General features: G+C 46.0%; 1 protein-coding gene across 3 annotated transcripts in view; it reads right to left on the bottom strand.

Annotated features, from left to right (window-relative positions):
• Positions 1-848: 848 nt before the first annotated feature.
• The window catches only part of LOC144941967 (sorting nexin-16-like), a 38,073-nt gene continuing 12,850 nt past the window's right edge, over positions 849-26,071 (bottom strand). For 2 of the 3 annotated variants that reach the window (XM_078868529.1, XM_078868530.1), the window contains exons 3-8: positions 19,818-19,904; positions 15,881-16,029; positions 12,939-13,008; positions 11,634-11,736; positions 7,642-7,799; positions 849-4,623 (exon numbers count right to left, since the gene is read on the bottom strand). In XM_078868529.1, coding sequence (XP_078724655.1) covers positions 4,606-4,623; positions 7,642-7,799; positions 11,634-11,736; positions 12,939-13,008; positions 15,881-16,029; positions 19,818-19,904 — 585 coding nt within the window. In that variant the 3' untranslated portion in view covers positions 849-4,605. The remainder of the gene's footprint in view (positions 4,624-7,641; positions 7,800-11,633; positions 11,737-12,938; positions 13,009-15,880; positions 16,030-19,817; positions 19,905-26,071) is intronic. The other variant, XM_078868531.1, reaches the window with a different exon arrangement.

The following is a 26,071-nucleotide window of genomic DNA, read 5'->3' on the forward strand; positions in this document are numbered from 1 at the left end:
CTAAATTGAAGATGTTCCCCATGCCTAATTAAATGGATTGATAAATCGCTAACAAAGGGGCGTGAATTATAAACCGTGTCTCGGTTTACTAATTTGTTATGCCTCTTGCATTAATAGGTAATGATTATTTGGAGTACCTGCCTTCTAAACCATCTTGAAAATATTCCTTTGAAATGCTATACACACTGAAATTGTACCAGATATTGCACAAGTCCTCGTAATGGGCGACACAAAGGTACACTTCTTCCAATTTAAAGACTGGAAGTTTAAATCCAAGCTGGATATCGACCTGTCAACATTAAAATGTAATCCCATATTGTGGGGAAGGCAAGAGTGGTCGACTTCAACGTCCACCACTGGCTCAAGGCTGTAAAGAAGGGGAGTCCAGTAATACCCCGATTTACATCTACCCCTTTTACGTAATTTCTCAAATACGTCACTTTATTAATACTGCTACCTGATTTGCGTCGCGTAAACCCACATGTCGCCGACAGCATTGTCCGTCCTTTCTCGTATCCGTCGCCTCTCAGCCTTCGACTCCACCTACCCTGTAAATTACTTTGACGTAGTTTGGATAATCGTCGCACCTTTCACGAACGCATCCCCGACAAAAACCGAGATATTACTGGACCACCTATACTCAATTGAGTGGGGAATCAATCGGACTTTTTCACCTTCACTAAGATGTTTTACCAAGCGTGCTTTCCATAAAAAAAACATTCAATTATGCAACCGTACACCAATTTAAGTTAAACAAATACCACTCAAAACACTTCACTGCAAGATTGTACGTTAGCAGCATGTCTGAAACAAGCAGCTTCCCAGATATTTGTTGCATCAACATTCCGTTCACATGGTTAGCTTTTATTAATAAGTTGTCATGCAAGTACATGTGTCCATTCGCACTTGGTGCATGCGGTTACGTTTGTACAGCAAAGTGCATTAAGGCCGCAGCGAGTGGTTTTCACAGAACGCACAAGTTAACACGTGGCAGCTGTACTTCACTGAAAATTGTGCTCAAATGAAAAAGTGCAAGCCATTACAAGAATTGCCAATTTTCACATTATTGTCCAAACAGTGATTTAAAAGTGCCAAGAACCCAGAGAAAAACAAAAACACAAAATAACTGCTTATTTTAAGCGTTACAGCAATGCTCAGGATTACGATAACTGGTGCTTTGGCTGCTGGAAGCATTCTTTATTGTACTTGTGTGATATGCTTCAAGGGGCCTTAATACAACGCCACTTTCTTGTCACACTTGGGGAAAGGAGACTGCGGACCACGGCAGCGTGTTGGCATTACGAGCCCAGTATTTTTTGTTTTTGATTACTGCAAGCTTTGCCCAAGGGGCCATCGCTAAAACTCAAGAGCACACGAACATGTTGTTCATGCGTCACAGCGATACCTCAAGACTGGAGAGCAATCGTGTTTCCTTGTCCACGAGACTCAACGACCGAAACAAAGTCCGCGTTTTATCCCCGAATTGAGTTAAATATACGATTAGAATATGTATCACAGAAGCGTGTAAACTTAATAAATGATACCAGTCCGCCACTATTAATGTACTTCATTTGTGAGCCATGCCATTGCACAAGTACCCATTTTATTGTTTCAGCATTATATATGTGCAGCTGTAATGGCTGGGACTGTCACTGTATACGTGATGAATATTTAATGTTAATATTCTATGCGTGCAAACTCTACGATGCCAAACATCATATTTGCATGTTGCGTGTGTTGTTTTCGCTGATGCGCCTTTATAGTTGGCAGATAATGTGGCAATGGCAAAAAGAGAGGATCAGTAGAACAGACCAGGGCTTCGCACATGATACTCACCACGGAGAATAAATACAGTGCTCATTTTCCCAGGAGTGTGTCTGATCCTTCTGCATGAGTAGCCAGCATGAGCAGCCAGTAAGCACCACTTGAACCCAAGGACAGAATACACCCACGAGTATACAGCCACGAAGATGGAGGTAAAGATCACGTGCGGGAGTGAGATGCGTTTCGTTGAATCTCACGGTACGGAGAGGCCTTCATTCAGCAGTGGATAGATCATGGCTGAGAATGACCACGTGAACCAGACACTTAATTATTCATGAGCAAGGCTCCTTGAGCAAATGAGACAACGCAGCATGCAGCATTCGATATTAAAGTATAACTATCGAGTATCAGATGCATTCGTATTATGGTACGATGGGAATGCCCCCAATACTGGATAAGTGCCAAAGTTGAAAAAGTTAACGTTTGTTTCTAGAAGTCAGCTTCAATTTAAAACACAATAGTCATTCAGGGAAGCTAACAAATGCCTTTTCCACTCTGTGCTCTTATATTATGTTTTTCAATACCAGCATATGTACCGATACCTAGTGACATTTAAATGAACCCTTTGTGTCAGCTTTGCATCAATTACATTTTCATAAGGTTGATACAAAAACATGACATATATGCTATATGCCGATATCCAAATCGCCCGGAATGATCTAGTTAAATCTCGGAAGCTCAGCAGGTTGAACCTGGAGAGCGCTGGGTTGGGCGAGCACCGTGTATGACAATGCAGCAGGCAATACCTAACCTTCGATTTAAAGCTTTCGTGACTGCAGGGATTCATCTTCTTGGTTCTTTCGGTGACTTTACCGAAAGAACCAAGAAGATGAATACCTAACCTGTGCAGCGGTGTTGTGGACAGCAGAGGGCAATGCAGCAAACTCCATCACACTGCATTTCTATGCGCCCATGTATACTAACCTGCATTGACGGAACATGGTGAATTACTCTCTATTAACCCCCATGACTTGTAACGCTGTGAAGAGGCCCTCTCTCAGCACTTCCAAAGGGCTGAATGACAAAGGGCTGTACATGTACATAATGTGTGCATACCCAATGAATCCTTGGGGGTTTCATGGCCTTTGATGGTGAATGCAACGTAGACCTCTATTGAATGTAATGTGAATGCATTAATCTCTGAAAGCACCAAGAGAAAAAGGCGAAGAACACAAACAGCCACAGCAAACAGATAACCTTCATTGCACTCTACTCAGGAGATGTTTCTGCGATGCCTTCAGGGTTAGACTTCATCTGAAATAGTTTGTTTTTCTTAACACTGGTGAGGAAAGTCTTTTTGAAGAGTAGTTCTTAGAAATAGAATGGATTTGGACAATTCAAGACTGGTGTCATAATTAATTATTAGCGTGCAATGGCAACGCTGGCATAACCAACAATATATTTTATTTACACAACACTTGCAGATGAGTAATGTTGACGGAATAATAACTGGCGAGCAATAGCCGTTGACTTTAATGCCCAACTGGGACACAACTGCTCCCAAGCTTTGTGAAGAACACTGCGGGAAAATGATAAAGGCGAAGGAAAATGAAAGATTAATGGCACACTTGTTTTGTTCGCTTGCACATTAAATGTCCAATGTTGTCCACTTTTCTCGTTAAAGTGACTTTAATTTGGCTCTCGAAGCCAGAGGCATTTCTGTTAAATTCGGAGTAAGCTTAAATAAAAAAAACCGATTGCAATAAAATTCACAAAAGGCACATTGCTGCTCTCAGCTCTGAGATGTGTTGCAAAAAAAAGTTATATTTTTTTATCACCATTCTCTAAGTTCCATGTCATTTTATACGTATTAATGCTATCACACACACAACCGTTTTACATATCTAAACTACATTGTGCTCAAGTTATTTTTCTTCAACGCTAAATAATTAAAGACTACTGATTGTATGATATTACTTTCTTCAGGGTCCAGTGCACAACGCTAATTATGGCAGCTCCTAGTTTAACAATTGCTGTGAAAATTCCTCGTGCTTATTATTTAGCTTGTCAATAATAATAATAGCACCAGCACCCTGAGATGGCTGCAGTGAGATCACGTTGAACATGTGTGTTAAGACTACTGGCTTTGCTTTCACTCACCATTCCATATAAGTGTCGCATCGAAGCTATTTATTTCTTTAGCTTCACTGTCTCGCTGTCATTGCTGGAAATATGTTAATGTTTCATTTCTGTGTTAAGTGGATGATGGCAAGCCAAGGCAGAAATAAATGGACGATCCCCTTCGCTCGCATGCGCAGGCGTAAACACATCATTCTTGCGTTGAGAAAAGTGGGTTTGGGTAGGACACATCGCTAGAATAATTACGGAGTGGCAGCCAAAGCCTGAGAGGATGTACGCCGAGGTTACGGAGCGATGAAATTAGCTCGCGTGGAGGTGCTCCGTGGATTATTGCATCGCCAAGGATCGTGAGGGATGGCGGCCGCTTGGGGAGGCCTTCATCCAGCAGTGGATTGTTCATGACAATTACGCTTACAAACTTACGCCATATATGAACCTTTGACATTTTAAAACTCATCAGGGGAAATCGATAGCAAAAAAAAAAACTCATTTTTTTGCAATCCCATTTCCATGTTGTTGTTGTCGATGACAGGTGACATGCTGCTTTGGGAGGAGCTTGTGGGTTCTTAAGCACCGGGAGATCTTGGTGTCCCCCCCCCAAGGCTGCCGTAGGGAGCACGAGGGGGTGTGGGGTGTGATGGGGGAAGGGATGGCGTCGTCTGCTAAACATGTCCCTCCGGTTCTCATGTATCTCTGCTCCCGTCACCATCCTCCTCCCCCCTGCAGTGACACACACGGAAGAGACCAAACATCGCTGTTGCACCTCACCTGTTGCACCTCACCTGTTGCACCTCACCTGTTGCACCTCACCTGTTGCACCTCACCTGTTGCACCTCACCTGTTGCACCTCACCTGTTGCACCTCACTTGTCCATCAATAACAAGTCACTCGTTCGTCCCTCAAGCACGCACGACTTTCATCATTTACTTATATCTTCTTGGTTCTTTCGGTAAAGTCACGTAGAAGGGAAATAATAAAATAATAAAATAATAAAGCATAATAAAATAATAACATAATATACTTTAATATTATGATTTTTATTATTTTATTATTTCCCTTCTAAGTGACTTTACCGAAAGAACCAAGAAGATGAATCCCTGCAGTCCCGAAAGCTTTAAATCGAAATGTACTAACGTTGTCAATAATAATTAATAATAGCTGTGCACATTGACAAAATATATATCAAGGGTACCCTTATGAGTGAAATAGTTTTCTCAGTTTAATGAGCCTGCCTACAGCAATGCATGGTGGCAATGTTCCCCACATAATAATAAACGGAATTCATTCGCAACATTCTCTGTCAAATCGAATTGCCTCTGGCCGAATAACGTAACACAATTACGTATGACAAGATCGCGGCCAAAACAAGATCATGTAATAGCACGCCTTTGTCATTTATTAATATTTGTTGCCTTCCACCCCATCCTGCCAGCAAAATTAACTATTTGTTCATAACATTGTTGTATATTTTCCCCGGTATGATCTGTGTACACTCCCAAACACACCGTTTGGTCGCGCAAAAAACGACTTCACCTTCAGCGCCGATGCCTGCGGAGCAGTTCGCGAGCGCTAATTCAAGCAGCCGAGTGATTTATGGCTTGGACCCGACACGAAGAAGCCCCTTGCGGGGTTCTTGCGGAGTTTTTTTTTTTTTAACGCCATTCTCTTTAGATTTTTTCGCGTTCACTTCGGTGGAATGACTTTCGACACACAACGGTGAATGGAGCAGATAGGGCGGTCCATCTCTTTAATTATGCGCAGAACCACTTCGTCATTTAATTTGTCCGAACCACACGGCAAATCGATTGCCTTACCATTGTAATATTTACTATGGCGCCAGACCTAAGAGGAAAGCGCGCGGTGAAATCAGGCTCTTGCCGTAAAGCAATGTTGTAATCATTGCAAAAATAGTCAATATCGGAAAATATGTACACGTAGTGCACAGTGTATAAATATTTTAATAAACTACTGCTGCTCTCAGGTCTACATGGGTCTGTGAAATATAGTTTGTGAAAATCGCTCACGAGGGGAAAAATCAACATTACGGTTTGTGTGCCTTTGTCGTGACATCTTGGCAAGGCATGTAAACTGGAATACGCACGGACTGACACACTGTCACAGAGTTTATTATTCTTCTGTTGTAATAAAAATGTTTTGGTAATTCTATGCGTAGGCAGGGGTTTGTGAACACCGTAGAACTTGCAGCGGTATGCTGTAACAGACAGTATGCGGTGAATTTTTATACGAGCAGCATAAAAAATATATTTTTTATTCCACAATTTTATCCAGATCGTGCTTTCGGATTCATGTCAAGAGACGGAATATCCATTTAGATGTCTCAGAGCCGTGCAAAATCCCTTTATGTGACCTCCGCTGCATACATAAAAGGGCAGCACTATCCCATCCATGTCCAATTATGTATTTTTTTAAATTCCCAAATTTGAAATTTAGCCAAATTAAGTGCAGAACCATTGTTGTGGAATTTTTTGAGATCATTTATGTCTGAATTAACATTTTTATTTCCATTGGCTAAAAATTGTCATGTTTAATGCATTACACTGTATATTAAAAGTTCAGCAAAGAGTAACAGAATAATGAATTCAACCCAAAAAACACATCGTTATTAACTTGTACATACACATCGAGGCTAGGGTGTCCTGGGTTGTCTGCCGCAAGCGTCAAGCTCCATTAATGAAAAAAACTTTAATCAAAAGTTTCGGTCAGGTACACTCCAAAATGTGATGTCACTCTAGTGACGATTGATTAGCAAATAAGTTCGGGACACTCCATTGATGTCACCAGAGCATTCCTGATCATACTGGTAGAGTCATGTCAAATCAGTGCCATTTTAAACTCGCCAAACCATGTCGATGATTATTCGGATGGCTTCTATAATTCCACGTTGAGAAGTACACACCCCAAGGGTGCTGTACAAATCCACGGAAGAGATATGGTAAACACGCCCATCTCTTGCCGTCTTTTGAAAGACTCTCGCACGGATACGAGAATGTCGGTGGGTCGGCTGTTCCACGCCGTGGGACTGGTGGCACCGAGTGCACGTTCGCCGCCCGCCTCTGATGACGCTGATCGCGGCATTGGGGTAGTTACAAAATTTGAAGAAAAAAAATGTGGGTGGAATTTTCCTGCTGTGTCAAAAACTGTGGCTTATATGTACAAAATGTATATATCTAACAAGCACAAGGGACTGCGCATTGGCAGTGCTGTGCAAGCAGGAATAAAAAAAAACCCCCACCACATTCACCATCACCACCACTGCATTTTAACAGGAAATATAAATAATATGCTGACATTTTCAGGTAATGACCGTTCTTCAGAGAACAGAGGCAGGACAGAGATTGACCGACTTTACACCGTTGAGCTCTGATAAAGAAAAATGGGAAACGTTAAGAAAAGTGACGAATGAACGGTTTCAAATGCACTTCTCCGTGCTTCTTTGTGTTCTGTTCGGCTTTTGTTAAATTTCCCTTGTGAAGTGTCCACGTTTCTGAACCACGCATCATAAAATGGGGAAAAAAAATGCAAAGATTGAAAATGTCCTCCAACTGCTTGCCGTCAATCTGCCACTATTCTGCCCCTGCGTAGGCTTCCGCGGTTGCGCCGTATCGCTCCACGCGCGTGACCCGAACACAGCGGGTTTTTTTTCTTTGCGTGTGCGCGTACGGGGTGGTGGTGGTGGTGGTTGTACCGGCGTCGTGCGACGCCGTACGGTATATTTACCGCCGTGTGTCCTCCAGGACGCGGACGCGAGCCTGCGCCGCCTCCAGCGCCGTCTGCAGCTCCTCGCACTCCTGGCGCCACGACGCCAGCTCCCGCTCGCGCTCCAGCAGCGATCGCTGGAGCCGCGCGTTGGCCTCCTCCAGGCTCTCGCAGAACGCCTGCACGCACACGGGCACGCACGCACGCGGGCACGCACGCACACGGGCACCCACGTGGGCACGCACGTGGGCACAGACCGAGGGGGGCAGGGGGGGCGCAGTGGTGGTGCCGTGAGATGATATCCTGATAAATCCGATGAGATGCATTTCCTGATCAATCCGTGTAAATCTGCGCCCGCACGTATGTGGGCGCGTGCGGTGCCATCGACTGCCGTTCACTTTCATCGAGGTTAATCTTAGTGACACCCCCATTTCACATGCACATTGATTTCACTCGAGTATTATATTGTGAGCCGTTATAATACGGACTAATGCTAACCGGAAGCTTGTAGTTGAGTAATTGCGAGGGGGTGAATGTCTTGCCTTTTGAAACAGTGATGGATCACCCCGCCCCACTTTTTGACTCCCAAAAAAATCCATGAGAGGTTTTTTTTTGGGTTAGATCACGTAAATAAATAAATAAATGTGTTGTTAAAACCCACCACCACCTGACACCTAAACAGAACGTGCCAATGTGTCACTCGTACAGCACATCGGTGATTTGGAGAGCCAAGCCACAACATTTACAATCTAAGTACGACATTTTGCCAGTAACTACAACGAGCTTCATCAGGCGACAGCCAGATTTGTGGAGAAGTCCACCTGTTTCGTAGCTTATATAGAGGCGTAGATGTGGTGACCACCCTTCTTAATGAGCCAACATACATGATGCATGCGCATTATGCGAGCCCTTTGATCCTGTCCTTTAACGACACATTTATATATTTACGCAATCTAACCCAACAAAAACTCTATTATGGATATTGGTCGCGAAAGCCTACGTGTTAAACCAATCAAAAAAAAAGTTTTTTTAAATTAAATATAGGGACCTATTTAAAAAGCTTGAAATTTCAGGATTGCTCCATCCCCCCCATCCTTGGAAGTTTCCAGATCCACCTCTTTATGGATTTGTCTAGTTTCCACCACTGTCTGAAATACCCAGGAAACTACTTTCACTTTTAAACTGTGAGTGTCAGCGCAATATTATCCAATGGCTGTCACTTTTATAGATCTCGTTGGAAGTGTATAATAAGTGCCGGATTAGACACAAGATAAGTAAGCTACAGCTTAGGGCATTACCTTATGAGTGGCCTCTAAATACGAAGAAAAAATCTAACGGAGTTTCAAGTTTTACAAAATCGATTGAAAAATAAAGGAGAGAAAAATAACTGTATAAAATGGTTCATTTTCATTCTGACATTACAACAATATACAGGCATTACTATATTTACGAACCGTGAACTTGCCATAGCTTAGAGCCCCAGCATATCATCCTCCGTCCCTGTGTATAATAAATGTACAACTGTCATTATTTACAGCCCTTTGTCGATCCGCTGCTAGATGAGGGCCTCTCCAGCCGTGTCAGTCATGGGGGGGTTTGTTTGACCCTGCCTCAACATGCTGGTCAGGGCGAAGGTGAGCACTGCACTGCCACCAGCAAAGGGCCTTCAGCACCAGGCCATCGGCGTAGCAATGGGTAAGTGGGGGGGGGGCAGCACATGCCGAACCTAATCAGAAAACAGTTGTGATCTTCTGTTGGAATTTTGACTTCAAGATCATGAACTTCGAATATTAGTTTGTTTCCCGTATTTTATTTACATATTTACATAACTCTGGTGTGTATTTCAAAGCACTGCTATCCAATCGCGTCGAGTATCTGGCAGAGTATTCTGAGTATTGGTGAAATGCTGCATTGAACATTTCAAGAATAAAATGCCAGCCTTAGTACGTTTTGCGTGTGTTAAACCTTGATGTTGTTTCATGTCAGTGTACATGGTTTTGACTGCCTTGAACTATTTACTCAAGACAATCAAATTTGGATCCAGGTGGTTTAATGTAGTGTTGTAAAGTCGAATGCAGTGTTGTAATACAGCACTGAGGCATTGCTCATCTCCTGTTTACAGCCCTGTGCCAATGGTGCAAATTCCACATTCACGTGGCAAGGGTGGGTCCATCCATAGGACAACTACTAACACTACGGACTAACGCTAACTGGTACCGATTTTATTGACTACACAGGGACCATGGGCAGAGTCAACCCTCATCGAGGATTTGAACTCACATCCTTCCCCATGTTTAGCCACTCACTCCACTGCCCAGATACTTGGCCGGATAAATATAGTAAAGTGGAAATAAGCCAAGATACACCAATGTTTACAGACAATAGTGGATGCTGTAAAACTACTCACAAATCTCACCTTTGCTCCCTTCCTCCGCATGTTGTCTAAAACAAAGTTTACAAAAAGCCCCAAATAACATATGTATACAAAATAAACCTTTTAGATATGTAAATAACAAAAAACTTAAAACTAAGGGCCGATGTTGGCAATGGTGCAGTAACTACAAACACCCCGCGTATTTTTCATTAACACTGACTTATGGCAGAAATACACATATAAATATAAAATAAGCTAAGGCTTCAGGCAATGGAATAACACTGGCATGAAAGGGATTATGTTAATACCAAATCCGTTTCACAGGGGGAAGGCATACTTAAGAGTTTACAGTTATAGCCCTCCTTCAGAGTGGAAGGCAGCGAGGCCTTTAGTTGTGGGTCTCAATTCACACCTGAAAATGTTGAAGTGTACAAATTAACGGCATTGATGCGAGACATGCAGTGCTGCTGCCCATAGCGGTCGCTTATTTTATAAATATATATGTTAAAATAAATACGATTATTAATCATGATAATTTACGGCGCTCTTGTCAATACACCGCTGGAGGCTTCCCCAAACTGATGTTGGTCACGGGAGGTTGTTTATCCATACTTCTCCGTGAGAGTTGGTGAAGGAGGGGGCCTAGGACCTATTTCAGACGTCAATCACCTCTCATGTTAGCCATTATAGAAATAAAGCTTACGTCACGGGGGTTCGTAGTGTTGTGTGCCAACCACTGCACCACTCCTCCACGAATGTTTAAACAATTTGCGTTTTAGGTCAGCGTTGACGACGTGCAGAATTATTTATACAATGATTGCGCATATTTTTACGTCTCCAAAACAAATCAGAAAACAATGGAGCCATTCAGCATTGCTTGGTACAAATTTATCTCTCTATTCTTGGGACCTTTGCTAAGTTGCTTCAGTTTTGGCTGTTGGGAGACTTTGGCTTCCTTGTAAGAATCCGAACCATGGTCCAGTGTGACTTGCAGCGACCCACAGTTTGTTTTACTACAATGGTTGTGAAGACATTTATTGTAGCTTTCTTAAACTTATCGTCATGATAATTATCAGAAGTGGTAGTAGTCGGTTAATAGAGCGAACAAAACTACAAACGTGATAGAACAAACCAAAAATACACGTTAGATGGCAAAAACAAGACAAAAAAAAGACAAAAAAAAGACAATCGATGATTAAATTGAACCGTGACCCTTAATCATGACAATTCACCAAGTTGCTAGTGGGGTGTAAGCTACCATACAGCCACCAATCACTGAATGCATGAAGACCTCCCTTCTATGTCTCTACTAACAAATAATAAATGGGCTTCTTGTTTTATCCATCACCATACTGACTTTCCAGGCCAATAATTGCCAGCAGCCTTGGTTGAACTAAACAAACTCTGTACAGGTTTTAACCTTCCGGGTCTGTTCCACAATGACGTATGAGTTTGGCTACGTGATTTAGAGGCCGGGGATTGTTGGGTGTGATGTTATTATTGCGATGTGGCTGCATTCATGGGGAGGGCAGTGTGGTTTATCGTGTAATTAATACATTCTCAAGTTTTCTGATACCATATACCCTGGCCTGCCAGGGTATATGGCACCTCGACGCTCACGGGAAGGGAGTTTCGCAACCTGTGTGTGATGCAACAGCTCTCGCCTCCACAGTGCTGGATTTACAGGCCAGGTGCATAGCCACCGCCGCCCGGCTGATCGGGAGGTTCCGCTTGATGTAAACCTTCCATGTGTATATAATGCGCGATGAAGGAGAAAGGAACACGTATAAACGATATGCGATTGAATAGAGAAGTATCTGCCTGAGGTATAAAATAAAAGGGAAAAAAAAATTTTTCTAATCCCGTAAGGTGACTTACAAAAAAATATCTAAAAAAGACGTTAAAATTACTTTTACAAAAAAATGGAGGTGATGAATGCAGACTCATGGCAAGTTCAAATGTGAATACAAATATGTTTTGCTCCTCAGGCGATGTAATACAAAATCTAGGTATTTACTGAGTGAATCATGTGCCTTTTAAACCAGTATATTTCACACGGTTGCACCCTCTCATAAGCCGCCCTCCTTGTTTAACAGTGACCAACGGTGTTATTAATGGAGGTGTGTGTGTGTCAATTATTCTGCAAGCAATGAGGCCACGTGACTACCCCAATATTTCCAGCAATTTGCGTGTTCTGAGGCCTCGAGTCGGGCTACTTGCAAATGGTCAAAAGAAAAGTCACGCGCTGAACAAAATTGGAAATTTCTCTTCGACTGACGATGAGCGGCACTACAAGGATTTCTCCACCAGGTGGTACCACCAATCTGTTCTCTGCGCAAGATCCACGATCGTTTGCAACGAATTTAAAAATCTTGGTGTTTTTTTTTCTTTTTACACGTGCAATTCATCCGAGTATAATGGCTTTTTGCCACCGATGGCCTCTTTCCCCTCCGTTCTGATTGCATCTTTTCAGAGCTGTCCAACCTCTAACGCCACCGCACATTTTCAGTTGAAGTGCCACTCCGTGTGACGGAGATTGGCCAAGGCCGGCCCTTGGGGGGGGGGGGCAAGTGTGGACAATTGGGGCGCATTGGTTTAAAATGTGCATTCCGCACTGAAATGATCAATTATTTAGCTGCAATGGTAGCCGCTGGAATTTGCACACACGTTAAAAAAGTGCTTGTACACACACACGCGCACATGCGGACACACACACACACGCAATTTGCTCTCTGGTTTGACCATCTAAATAGGTACTGTTTTGTGGGCATCTATTGCAACTAAAACACAAAAACACACACCTCTGCAACTTTTCTAGTGGACCCTTAAAATTGAAATCTCACAAAAGCACAGTGTGTTTTATTGACTTCATGTCCTTCCCGCCCTCGCCCCCGACCCCGTCCAATGTTGAGGACGGAAGCAAATTTGACCTCTGCGACCTCACCCTGCTCTCCTCCAAGCTGTCGAAGGGTCCGGGAGGCTCATCGAGGCACAGGAACTCTCGTACTGCAGCGCTGCGCCCGCACAGGGAAACAAGAACGGCGCTGGAAATACTGGGAACCGTTAAAAAGCCGGCGGATCTTCAGACACCGACCACCAACCCCCCCCCCCCCGGGGGGAACTGAGGATTTAGAAGCCACCGCATTGGTGCACAGCTGGCTCGTTATTTTATTTATACATTTAGGCATTTTTGTTACATGTTGTTAATAATGTATGCGCTGGTTTGAAGAGGCGATTGGTTAATTATTTTTCTGCACATGCTGTGCACATCAAGTGTGACACAGACAAAGATGCCCACCCTAAACTTTTGACCCAACGCGCTGATGAAAGCACCCTGTGCCTTAAATGGGCGACCCATTTAAGTGCAAATGGCTCGCACACAATGGCAAATGTGACCTGGCACGGCGATAAAAATGTTCCCGCTGAAATATTTATCACGGGGTGTGTTCAAAACACGTCACACTGTGCATAAACAGCACGCACCAAAGTAAATTCGAGCCGTCTCATTTACAAAGATTCGTTTCATCACCCATCTTAACAAGTCTGTTTTGTGTTTATTTTGTTTTTAGCTCTACCCATTATTTTTTATTGCCAACATTTACTTATAATTAACTGCAGCACGATCAATTGCTGTGCCTTTGCAACCGGCTGCAGATTACGAAGTCTGTGCTGCACATCACGGATTAAACATCGCTGAGCACGTACGCACGCACGGACGGACGCATGCACACACACACACACGCACGCACACTCTGACCTGGGTCCCATGGCCATAGGAAGTGCGCTCAATTCCACCGAGATGCAGAGTCTGACTCGGTGTCAGCGGTGTCAAGGTACATCATTTTTCCCGACAGCTTGCTTATAAAACCCAATGTGCCCAGTACGACCGACTAACAGGACCTCGCCGTGTCTCGGGCGCAATCGCAACGCTCGCAAACACGCTCTCCCAGCGGGAAAGGAAACTGTCGCTGCTCTGTGTGTGTGTGCGCGTGTGTGCGCGTGTCGGTGCCAGGTGCACAGCCTCCGCGGGTATCTGGACAACCCCGGCATGTTTAGATATGGCTAAGGGACAACCCGCAAGATGTAGAGAACAAAGATTCTCGTATTCTCGTGTTATTCCGGCATTGCCTAAGTCACACTAGATCAGTGTTCTTCACTGCAGGGCCCACGGGACACTGACGGCCGCTGATGTGCCGCTCCCCGGCGATAAACAAATGGTGAAAACACCCCCAGCATCATCATCATCGTGCTGCTGTCAAACCCCAATGGATTCAAATGTGTGGCGGCCCTCATACACACTGATGATGTCTTATCAGCGAAAGTCCACCCCCTCCCCCCCTCTCTGAAAATTAGTGAAGAACACTGCTCTAGCTAACACAATATCTCCTGGACATCTGCGATAAAATGCTTCATAGCTCATCGGATTCCTCCAATCTAAATAAATATTCTGATTATGTATAGCTTTTCGGGAGATCTGTTAACCCTCGGGCATTGTTGCATTCCGCTGTCCGGCGTACACGCTTGCCTATATCCAGCACTGGCACTGGAGCCACGAGTGATCCCCCCCCCCTCCTCCGCCCCCCTGAGTGAAGAACCCTGGGCTAAACCATTGGAACCTCATTTGCCAGTAAAAAAATATGATAATTTGTTTTTTACCCTTCTATCTGGCAACAAAACTGACACCTTTTTTTTACAAGGTGTCATGTTTGCATAGACCACAATACCTGCAGTCATAATGCAAACAAAAAACATAACTCTGATAATGTATGGGCTAAACCGTGGTTCGGATTCCCGAGCCCTTCAAAACAAGGCGGCCGATCATGCTGACGACGGAACCTTTTCATCACTCGGTAGCGCGCTCGCACGGCAGGCCCAGGACTGAGTCGCTAGCCAGTAGTTGTGTGGATTTTACATAAATTGTGGTGCAGCTGAAATCCTCTTGTCTGTGACGAAGTCGGGGGGGGGGGGGAGGGGGCAAACTTTGCAGATCCTCTCTGCAATGTAACCAGTGACCACCGTGAGCCATTAGAAAGTGGAACATCCCCAACTTCCCACGTGTCCTGCACCTCCGCATTGAGATCTGTCGGCTAAAGCGAGCTCATTCACCTCCCATCGAGGTCTGTTCGCTCAAGTGATGGCATTCAATCCCACAGAGATTTGTAGACTAAAGTGACATCCGTTGACTGTCACCAGAGATATGTCAGCTAAAAGCAACTTCATTCACTGGCAAAGAGATCGGTTAGCGAGCGTGACCTCCATTCGCTCCAGCAGAGGTCTGCTCGCTAAAGTGATGGCATTCAATCGCACAGAGATCTGTAGGCTAAAGTGACATCCATTCACTCTAATGTTATCTCATGTGACCTCATTCACTACCATACAGAACTGTTAGCTACAGTGCTCAACCCGAGCTACCAATGATTTGATACTTGCATTGCCTTTGTCTTCCTTTTGGCGCCGTTCTCTGGCCTAACACTGGTGGTGAGACAAGGCCATGAAGGAGGCCGTCTCCGGTGTAGCCCAATCAGTTTCAATGACAACGCGTGCATCATCAAAGTACGTGTGTTTGCATGTCTTACCACAAGCGTGATTTGGTTAATGCAGACTACTGGTGCTTGAACATCTTGACGCCTCCTGCGTTATTGACGGAAGGGGCAAAGCCTTTTTTCTTACTACTCTATGAGAGTGAATGAAATCTCCTAAGATAACCTGTTCTTCTTACGCCGATTATCGTACGGTGCGAAAGAAGTTCAACACACATACATAGTGACCCGCCAGAATGAGCAGAATACTGGGGTTCAACTGTGCGCGTCCGCGGTGTGAAGAATAACCTCCGCATCCACGTCGCTCGTGAGCGGGCCGCCCTGCAAGCTGTCCGCCGTCTCTCACCTGCGCGCCGCCTGGCTGTTGAGCACGACGCTGTACAGGTACGCCTGCAGGCCTCGCTGCCGCACCTCCAGGAAGCCGGGGTGGAAGTTGTCGCGGAGCCAGCGTTTGGGCGGCAGCTCCATGCGCAGCTCGGGGAAGCTCTCGCGCAGCTGCCGACACCGGTTGTCGACGTCGTCCGGGTGGTTTTTGGGCCAAAACCGCGAGGAACGGAGGTCAGATCAGAAATTGAAAAGCGGCCATGGCTCGTGAGCCCACGCGCCACGGCTCGTCGTTTCCGCTCCCCGCCCGCACCCCTCCCCGCAACTCAAATCGTGCTCCGTCGCGCGTCGCAACAAAAATCGGATCGCCACATTCCCCACAACGATGCACCTGTTAATATTCAGGCCACGCGGTCGCGAGTTAAAGCGCCGCTTGTTAACCGTCATTGGGTACGCGTGCCGTTCGATTCGGTGAACGAAATGTGATGATGAAGAGGCTGAGAACGGTCATGCATATGCACGGCTTACGTAACGCTTTCCAACTTGGTGTGTTTATCTTAGGGGGGGGTATTTAATTAGCCGTGCAGATGCCGACTGGCAGCCGTCAGGGTATGACGTGCTTCCATACATGTAAACAGTCCTCTGTGCCTTGGGTTGTGTTTCTAAAGTTTGGGAGATCCTTTGATCGATGTGGCCAGTTTTGAAATTGGGTCAGTCACTAATAGCAATTCAAAACTCCAACTTTATGCATATTGGATCACCTACATGAGAGTTACAGTGATGCTCTCACCACATTACCAATGGACGGGGGGAAGGGTTGAACAGATAAACAACCTTAGTTTGAAAATGGTTAAGGGTGAAAAATCCAGAGCAGCATACGAAGGCGGTTGCTTGCGTTCTGTTTGAATAAAGCACAAATAAGGCAAAAATTATTAATATAATTTTAGCTTGTCTATGTCCGAATAGGATTCAGAATGCCTTGAATTGGACATTTTCAGATATAATATGAAATTTAAATGTAAATTATAAGGAATCAGTCAGGGTTTTATTACTTTTTATAATTTAATTTTTTTTGAGAATATGGATGGTAAAGGGCACTCAAGGCAAGAGATGGAATGAAATTACGAGCAATATATTTTTAAAATGTGGAGAGGTTAAAAGGCTTATGATGAGTTTTGACTGAAACAATGTTCCTTTTCTAATAGATGCTACATAATTTAATTGCAATGTCCCAGTGCTAATATCACATTACTATTTAATGATGAACCATTTGAGAAATGTTTTCAAACAGCAGAGGGAGTGCGTGCGGGAGTGTGTGTTGTTCTGGAATTTCTACAGAGCGACTTCAACGTTTCGTCAGATTCACAAATTCAGACGTTTGCATAAAATGCCGAAAAACATCGCCTTGGCAATTTACCCGATTGTTGGCGACAGGGGCGATGACACATTTTCGCTAAAAGTCGGACGAACGGGAACATTCACAAACACACAAATTGGGCCGCTTGTCATTTGATGGTGCTGATCAAAGCACCATCACACGAACACTGATAAGCATAAAAATAGACAATAAAAACGATAATTACATGCACGGTTGGCTACGTACAGTGTGAAAGAAGTTATACATACGTAGACACATCATAAATGTGATTTTTGAAAGGTTAAGGTGCAGTGCGGTGACTGATTGCCCACATACCCCTATCTAGTTGGAAGCTACTCCACTGGAGGGACATCTGGAGAACATCTCCAAAAGGGTGTTTTGGCCTACTCTTTTCCGCGCTGGTCAGACCCCTTGAGAGAGGTGGGAATTCTCACAATCTACCCCCACACCAAATACAACCATGTGATCTACAAACGCGAGGTGTACACTGTTATATACTGCTGTGTGTACATGAACAACAATCACTTACGAACACATGGAATTTTCTGACTGATAATAAAACATTTTTTTTTTACACAATCCATCTGTTATTGGAGACAATTTTGTCGAGTAATTTTTGAAGTCGCAAAATTTGATCTAATAAGGTTGAAAATTCACGTGAAATATCATATTCGTTGCGCTGTTAAATAATAATCTTTCGCTCTGCAGAATAATGACAATCGCTTGTTAGCTCCGAACGTAATTTCTGAATGGCCAGGGGGATCACATCGGTCATCGGTCGTCCACTTTAGAAGAATTGTAAGCGGCAAATAAATAAGTAAAGCTTCAGCGCAGAAGGCCGACCAAGAAAAAGCGAAACGTGGCACTGCACGTGTGCAGCGGTCGCGTAGCGGTGTGCACATTGCACGTCGATCATCACACCGTACCGATATCGGAAACCAGTCCTTAGCTACTCCTCATTACAAGACTCGCGCTGACCAGCGTAGAGAAGTATGGTCACAAAACCCCCCATGACCGAAAAGACGCGACGCCTTCATTCAGCAGTGGATTGACAAAAGGGTTGCGCATTCTATTACACGGTCACGTGCATACATGGCTTAGCCCTTCGGATCTATTGCCATGTCAGATGTAAGGAGCGAGATGCATAATGCCCCAGAGATTTGAATGCCGGAGATGACGAAAAATAATCGACAGAGAGATGTTCGCAGGTGAATTGAGTTTGACGGTCACAACCCATGCAGATACGCCTAACAAATGGAAACAGATTTTAAACAATATTGAAAAACACACTCCCCCTTCATGGCCATGATGTAAATACATTTCTCTGACTGGCATTTGGGTTAGGAGATGAGATGCGTTGAAGGGGGGGGGGGGGGGGCGACCGATAATGTCGACACGGAAAGTGATTTTTCCAGTTGTGTCCAATTGGCAGCACAGAACCGAGAGCGCACAATGTGCAATTTACATTGGCCAGGATGTTCAATGAGCATTCCTGATATGCTCCACACGATACATCGATTGGTTATTCAGCTATATTGCATACAAAGGCATTATGCATTGCGGAGCAATATGGGTGAAAACCTATATAAGCAAAGCTCCCATTCTACATCTCCACATAAGAATAGCCCACGGGCCTACTTGGATTCCAGACCAGCATTATCCAGCAGTATTTGTTTCAGCAAGAAAACTCTGGAACTGGTTTCACACTTGTGGGTCTCATCAGCAAGCAGGCTTGTTAAACAAATGCTTCTGGGTTATGACGTGTTGTTGGCAAACACACTCCATCTAGAAAGGTCTGTTTTCGCTTAATAGGCCTTACCTCTCAAGAAAGTCCGAGTCTAAACAATGGGGGGCATGAGGAGCTAACTCAGCACTGCCCTGCCCAGCTATTGACTGTTTTAAGTACTATCAGAGAGTGTTTCAAGAACAGAAGATACTCGTCATCTGTAAGCTGTCGGTGCGAATTTGATTAAAAAATAATTGCCTAGAGAATTGGCATGATAATCTGATTACCATGTGCAATTTGTGTCTCTCCAGTTTTGCTGCAAAGTGCCATACACATCGCATAACCAAGGACGGCAACGCCCTTGCACGTGTGCATATGAGAAGGGCATCGAGTGAGCGGCGTGCACGACACCAAACGCTCACAACTCACCTGACTCTCACTGGACACTGGCCACTCGCCTTACGCCATTGACCTGGGACCACTCACCACTCGCTTAACTGTCACTAAACACCGACACTTATCATTCGCCACACACTCGGTGATCATGTACCAATGGCCGGGGAGTGTCAAATCGGCCGTTTACATTTCCAACTTCACATAAGCAACTGCCCAATCGACATATAACATTCCCCACTTCATATAAGTCTCTTTACCCACTGCCCACCCCTCGCACCTGAGCTGACAATAGAATCCAGCCAATCGCTCAGCGCAGGTCACGTGACTTTGAGTGACGCCGGACAACGCCAGGGGCAGTTCCAATTGGTTGCTGACGACGAACATTCACCGGATGGACGGCATCGTTCGAGCGCACGCCGGGTACGGTCGAGGTTCAAAACGAGCGGATGAAGCGCCTACCTTGTCGTGCAGTCGGACGAAGTCTGCGTATCTCCGGAAGACGATCCAGCTGTCGTGCGCGTTCCGCTCCACGCGCACCTTGTACACCTGCAAGCCACGTGACAGGACAGGGTTGTCTGCAAATGCCCGGTTACCCGCGGGGTCATCTGGTTTTTCCCTCCAGATTTAAAATGAACATGCGTTCAAGAGCACTTTGCTGCTATGAATTTCCACACGATGATAAGCCAACTTCGTTGGGCTATCATTTGCGGCCACTTCTGAAACAAATAGCTGTGTAGCTCAATGGGCCTTACCCGGTAAAATAAAACAAATATTTTAGTTTCAATGGGTGACCGTGACTTCTGTTGTGCGGCAGTTCCGCGGCTGCGTAACGAGCGCCCTGCCCCCAGCGTCACTCGGGGGGAGAGGGCGGCGTTCAGACCCCCGACTCTGTACGCGCTTTATTCTCTCTCACTTTCGAGTCTCTGAATTAGCGTCTACAGTAAAACCTTGGATTGCGAGCATAATTCGTTCCGGAAACGTTGTTTGTAATCCAAAGCACTCGTATATCAAAGCACTCGTGTATATCAGTTGTGATCACGTGACGCTCGGCAGACAAAGCGTATACACGTACTACTCGTATTGCAAGACCTCGCTCGTTTATCAAATTAATATTTATGAAAAAAAATTGCTCGTCTTGCAAAACACTCGCAGACCAAGTTACTCGCAATCCAAGGTTTTACTGTATTTTTTTGCTATCTTAGTTTTTCCTCCCCTTGGCCTGCGATGTATTTTTATTTCCGTGACGTACAGCGCCTTGAGTAATGAGCAGAAAGGGCGCATTTTTAAAATGTAATTTATTATGATTACGAATCTTACTCTCAGTCGCATTACATTTCCGTGGTGGCCACTCCATCTAACTCGGAGTGACTTATCAAAGTCACTAATCGTTATGCACCCTTTCAGAAAACTGTTAACCCGCCCGGGCTTCGCCACTGCGATGGGATTTCCATCAACTCTGTCGGTGAAGGAAAAGTTACTTTTGTCATTTGAGGCAGTATACGACTCCACCAAATGCTGCGCAAGGCGCAGGCACACACAGCCACTCAGCGACTATTACTATTGCATGTGACGCATTGCAAGGGCAAGCAAAGGTACACGCCTGGTTTCATCTGGCCCAAGAGTAAAGTGTGCAGCTGCAGTCAGCATTTACATCACGGCCTGATTGATACAATTCAATATATATTTTTTTATAATGATAATAATAATTATAAAACGAACCACAGCATGCCACGTAGTCTATGCAGTCTATGCAGCATTCCATCGGCAGAGGCATGTGTCGCAAATTCGGTCACAGATTGATTTTAACGGCGACAATTTGGATCTCATCGCAACTGCATTTCAGAGACACCTGCAAGAATGAAGTCTGTTTTCCGACTTGTTTTGATGCCATCGAGATTGCACTTTTCCCATTTTCTCAATCTCACTCGTAGTTTGTGTTCGCCCGGTTATCCAAAGATGGAATGTTTCCGTACGAGCTCCGTACGTTTTGCGCCAATATTTAACCGATCAATTCTCACGCGCACGATTCGATGCGCGTGTCACGAGCATCAGACTCGACTTGAATCAATCATTCAATGTGTCATTACATGTCCATTGACGAGCACATCGTCATCATCATCAGCCATAGTTAATCCTCTGCTGGATGAAAGCCTCCCCAACACGTTACCCATCTCTCATGACCCTGCAATGTAATAATCCACCTAGCACCTGCAGATCCGCTGCTTTCGTTGCTCCATCTCCACAACAGAACTCCGAATCAGAGGCGTTTTATTCTTTGGTTACCACTCCGTCGCTTTTTGTTTTGACCATCGGCCGTCATCACTTCTAGTTACGCACCCTGCCCAAGCCCACGTTCTTTTTCTCAGCGGTCTGAAGGACGTCATTAACCTGCGTGTCTTCTCAAATCCATACCTTCCACTTTCTGTTTCTCGACATCATTTTACAGGGTGCACATCTCCTTCATACACTCCGTGATTGGTTCCACTTTTTCAAAAAAGTTCTTAATGGTCACGTTGATTGTGAACCACGTCTCTCACAGAGGGCAATACGCGATGATTAAAACCTTTCTTCTCCAGGCACATTTGTAATTTACTTTTCATTATTAAATTCCGCTCTTCAAAATCACTCCAACCTTCTCTCGTCCGCCTCTTTATTTAATCATTTTACTTGTGCTGTGCTTTCAACAGCCATCCTTGGCGCGCGCACACACACATACATTCTCAAGCGATGTGCTACAACGAATTAGAATACAGGCTACGGACTCGCCGCTCATTTCTAATTAATTCCCACCTCATTATCAATTCCGAGCGCCACTGCGCGGCGCGGCGTTCGCACTTAACGCCGTCCTCGACTTGACAACGAAGCCTTTGCCGCAGCATATGCAGCGGATCGCGCCGGGCAGTGGCGGTGATGGAGCGCGCGTGTGCCGGGCGCGCGTGCAAGATCACATGGCCCGGTTGCTTTGCGGTGGGCGGAGAGCCGGAAGATAGTGTCAAGATAAGCAGCGACGGTGATGGTGGTGGGGGCCGGGGGATGAAGGCAGCAGTTAAGGGAAAAAATGAGGATGAAAAAAAAATGCCATTACCATAAACTGCCCGCTACGCCACCCCGCACTGCTGAATCTTTTAGAGGAAAGACGATGACCCGGATGGCTCGTGACAACAGTTTAATCTACAAAATGTGCTTATTGTGTTTTATATATAAGTACATACTTACGTGAATAAACAAACAAACGAATGAATGAATGCATGCACAATCCTGGGCTGTGAGTGTAGCAAGGAGCTCGGTGATATCGCAGGTACAATGAAAATGTTTAAATAGTAAATAGGCGTCTATGGCTATTATCTAGACGATGTCTTCCATAAACATCCGCGTGCTCCCCCCGCACCCTCCCATCCACCCTCCGTGTTTCTCCCCCCCCCCCCCTGTGCCATTGAATTCACCCAATGTAATTAAAAAGCACACGGTCAAGCAAACGTTATTTGCAAAAACAAAAATAAATCCCAACTCCGTCGGAAGACAGGGATTACTAAAGATTGGGACTGCTGCAAAAGCCAGGCAGGGGGGGGGGTAGAAGTAAAAACCAAAACCCCAACATCCACGACGCTTTCGATAAACCCCTGGCATCCTTGCCAAACAAAAAAAAAACACGGCATTTTTACGACAAATAACTGATTTGTCGGAGCGGGGACGATGTATTGTAGTTGTTGTTGTTGGCGATGCCGGGCACCACCGTCACAGGTCCCGGGGGAGGACGGAGCCACGGCGGGGGAGGGAGTCGCGTCGTTGCCCCGCGGTCCGTTTGATCGCGAGCGGCGCACACAGAGGGCCCTCGGTTAGACTTCACAAAAGCGGACAAAGAAGTACGGGGATCCATCGGGCCGTTTGATGTGTGGGCTTTCCCAGAGGGCCGTCTGCCGTGCCCGTTGAATCAGAGTCTTAGATCAGCTCTTGTGCGATCGAGCGCGTCCGTGTGGGCGAGTGTTCGCGCGTGCGTGTGTGTGTTCCCACGCACGTTTAAGTGTATCGTACACGCGGCACGCCCGCGGTTGATCTCTGTCTCTTGATCGGCACTCCTGTGAGCGACAGAGCGGTGTTTCGCCATCGTGCAACTCCAAGAAACCCGTCTTTTTTTATCGACTTAAGGAAAATAAAAAAAACCCACCCGTTCGCCTCGAGACATCAGAATGCAAAAACGCGGGGAGCTGTGCGCGAAACGTGTTCCTGTCGACATTAGCTATTTTTTTTGGTCCCTTTTCCCTTCGTTTAACAAAACTCACCCGCCGTTTGAAGCTCTGAACTGACCAGGCCGCACAGTCACCTCCTGCCCACCTCTGCCCTGTCTCGCTCCGCAAATCGCACGTCCGCTTTATTTGCCTTTGGGTTGTAATTATACCCCCCCCCCCGCGTGGAAAGGAGTGCACCCGACGCTTTGCAAAGCGAGCGTTGTTGTTTTTTGGGCGCTTTCAGAATAATCCCACGGGGTTCTGGTGCAGTTTTAGAGCCTCAGCTTACAATTAATGGCACTCCCCAACAAGGAATGCTACTTCCCACCTCACATTGTCGTGTAAACTAATTGGGGGCACGAGCCCTTCGCGATGGTGCGCGTGCTCACGGCACTGTCTGCTTACCACGGAGCTCGTACCGGCGGCGTCGGCTTAAACCGTCCCCGATCGCGTACGCACGTTTGTTCACATGATGCGCGTTCGTAAATCGAAACTGGTAAATTTTCCGTGCCTGCTGGTTTGTCTCATTCAAGTGACCTCGGGATAACGGATCAGCAAAGGTCATCGAGTTTATGCATTTTCAGAAGAAGAAATTCCTCCCCGCTTTTCAAAACCGAAATTTTTTCACCCCCCCCCATCCTTCGGGTTCCATAAGCTTACACACCGACCCAAAGACTCGCACGCACTTACGTGATCCACATACTGACGTACAGATTCAGCAGAGGCTTACATTGGGACCCACGGACCCACGTCTGCTGCTTAGGCTGAAGCCACATCGCTGCAATGGGGCCGGCTCCCCGGAACGTCTTGCGCCACGCGCTGCCATTCCGTGCCTCTCCCTCCGTCAAATTCGCTGCGTCCTCGCATCTCATTCCGCCGTGCCCCTTGCACGTCACCCTCGGGCCTCCCTCTCCTCCTCCTCCTGCCCCGTGGCAACGCAAACGTGCGCGTCGCTGGGGAGAAGCCGCGCGAGAGATTTTCCGCAACGCGACGGCGCGCCGCAATAGAATCCGTGGCGTAGAATGCGACGCATTCCCAATTATATTTTTTCCAAGCACCTTGGCGGGGATCTTTTGTTCGCGTTATGCTCCCAGGTAGCATTACGGGGTGTCATTTCGCGAGGGCTTTGAAGGACGGTTCCACGTACGAATGCCACACCGCCGCTGTTACACGCCGGCTCTCGACATTCAAAAGCCGACGCGCCACTTTGATTCTCGAGTGGGGTGGGAGGGGGGGGCTTCAAGGGCCTCAACGTGAGGTTTATAATTAAAACAAAACATTATAACACGTTTATCAACGTCCAAGGGAGTAACCTCGAACTAATTTATATATTTTTTTTTATCAATGTGCAAAGCGGGATGTTACAAGGAGCATCAGTCGCCCGGCCTCCTGATGGGTTAGTTTCCCGCGCGTCGCGTGACCAAAGATTTCTTTAAACGTCGCGTTCGAATGGTGCGGACGAACCGCGCTACTCTGGCTCACACGTGGGTCCAACCCTGTGGCATGACCTTGAATAAAGAGGGGCGGGGTAGAGGGGAGGGGGGCATACGAAAACTCGGGGGGGGGGGGGGTTTCACGCCTGAGTCGATGCTATACAAACAAAATGTAGAACATTAAATGTAATGAGTACGGCGGGGGGGCATTTAGCAGATCATCTAAACCAGGTAAGGCCCAAGAAAGTGCCCTATCGCGTGGAAATTTATCGCAGCCAAATCCTCAAAATGCACGTGGAAAAAAAACGGAAGACCCCGGGAAAAATCAATGCGACCGCGGGGAGAGAGAGACACGCAAACTCCAAATATACAGCAGCAGGTATCAGGGTTGGGATCGAACCCACGAACCTACTGCCTGCCAGGCGAGGTAGTTGACATCTTGCCATCACCTCGAGAACCACCCCCCAATCCCCCCATGCTACACGGCTGTGTGGCTGGGGAGCTTAGTGCGACGCGCGTCGGCCAATCGAGCGCGAGTCTTCTGGTAAGTTGCGCGACCAGCGACGCTTGCTACCCTAACAGTCCTCCCCCGCCGTCGCCACATTTTTCGTGAAGAGCATTCCTCCTTTTCCATCTCGGGTGCCTCTGCGACAAAGCGCGCTAAATTGATCTTTTTTTGGGTTTAAACCAAAAACGTTCTGGCACTGCTAGTTTGTCTCATTTAGGCAATCCGACAAAGTTTTCCGAGTTTGTGCTTTTGTCGCGATAATTACATCTCCCTCCCCCTCACTCTTTTAAAAACCGTACCTTTTCCACCTCTCCCCCCTCACGCACCACACGGTTCTGTTCCCGCTCGTTTTCAGAGCCGCAGTTTGATCACGGGAGACAGCAAGGTGGACGTTAGATCTGCTCCGATGTCGCATTCACTGCGCGCTCGTGTTTAATCATCAGGAAAGGGGCTAGGGTTTTTTGCGAGAGACTTCTGTAATGCGCACCGTAGATTTTTACCGTGGAATGTGGTCTTTTGCTGAGGTGCTGCCATCTCATCCAGAAA

This window comes from Lampetra fluviatilis, chromosome 26, assembly GCF_964198595.1.
Source record: "Lampetra fluviatilis chromosome 26, kcLamFluv1.1, whole genome shotgun sequence".
In the NCBI taxonomy this organism is placed as follows: Eukaryota; Metazoa; Chordata; class Hyperoartia; order Petromyzontiformes; family Petromyzontidae; genus Lampetra; species Lampetra fluviatilis.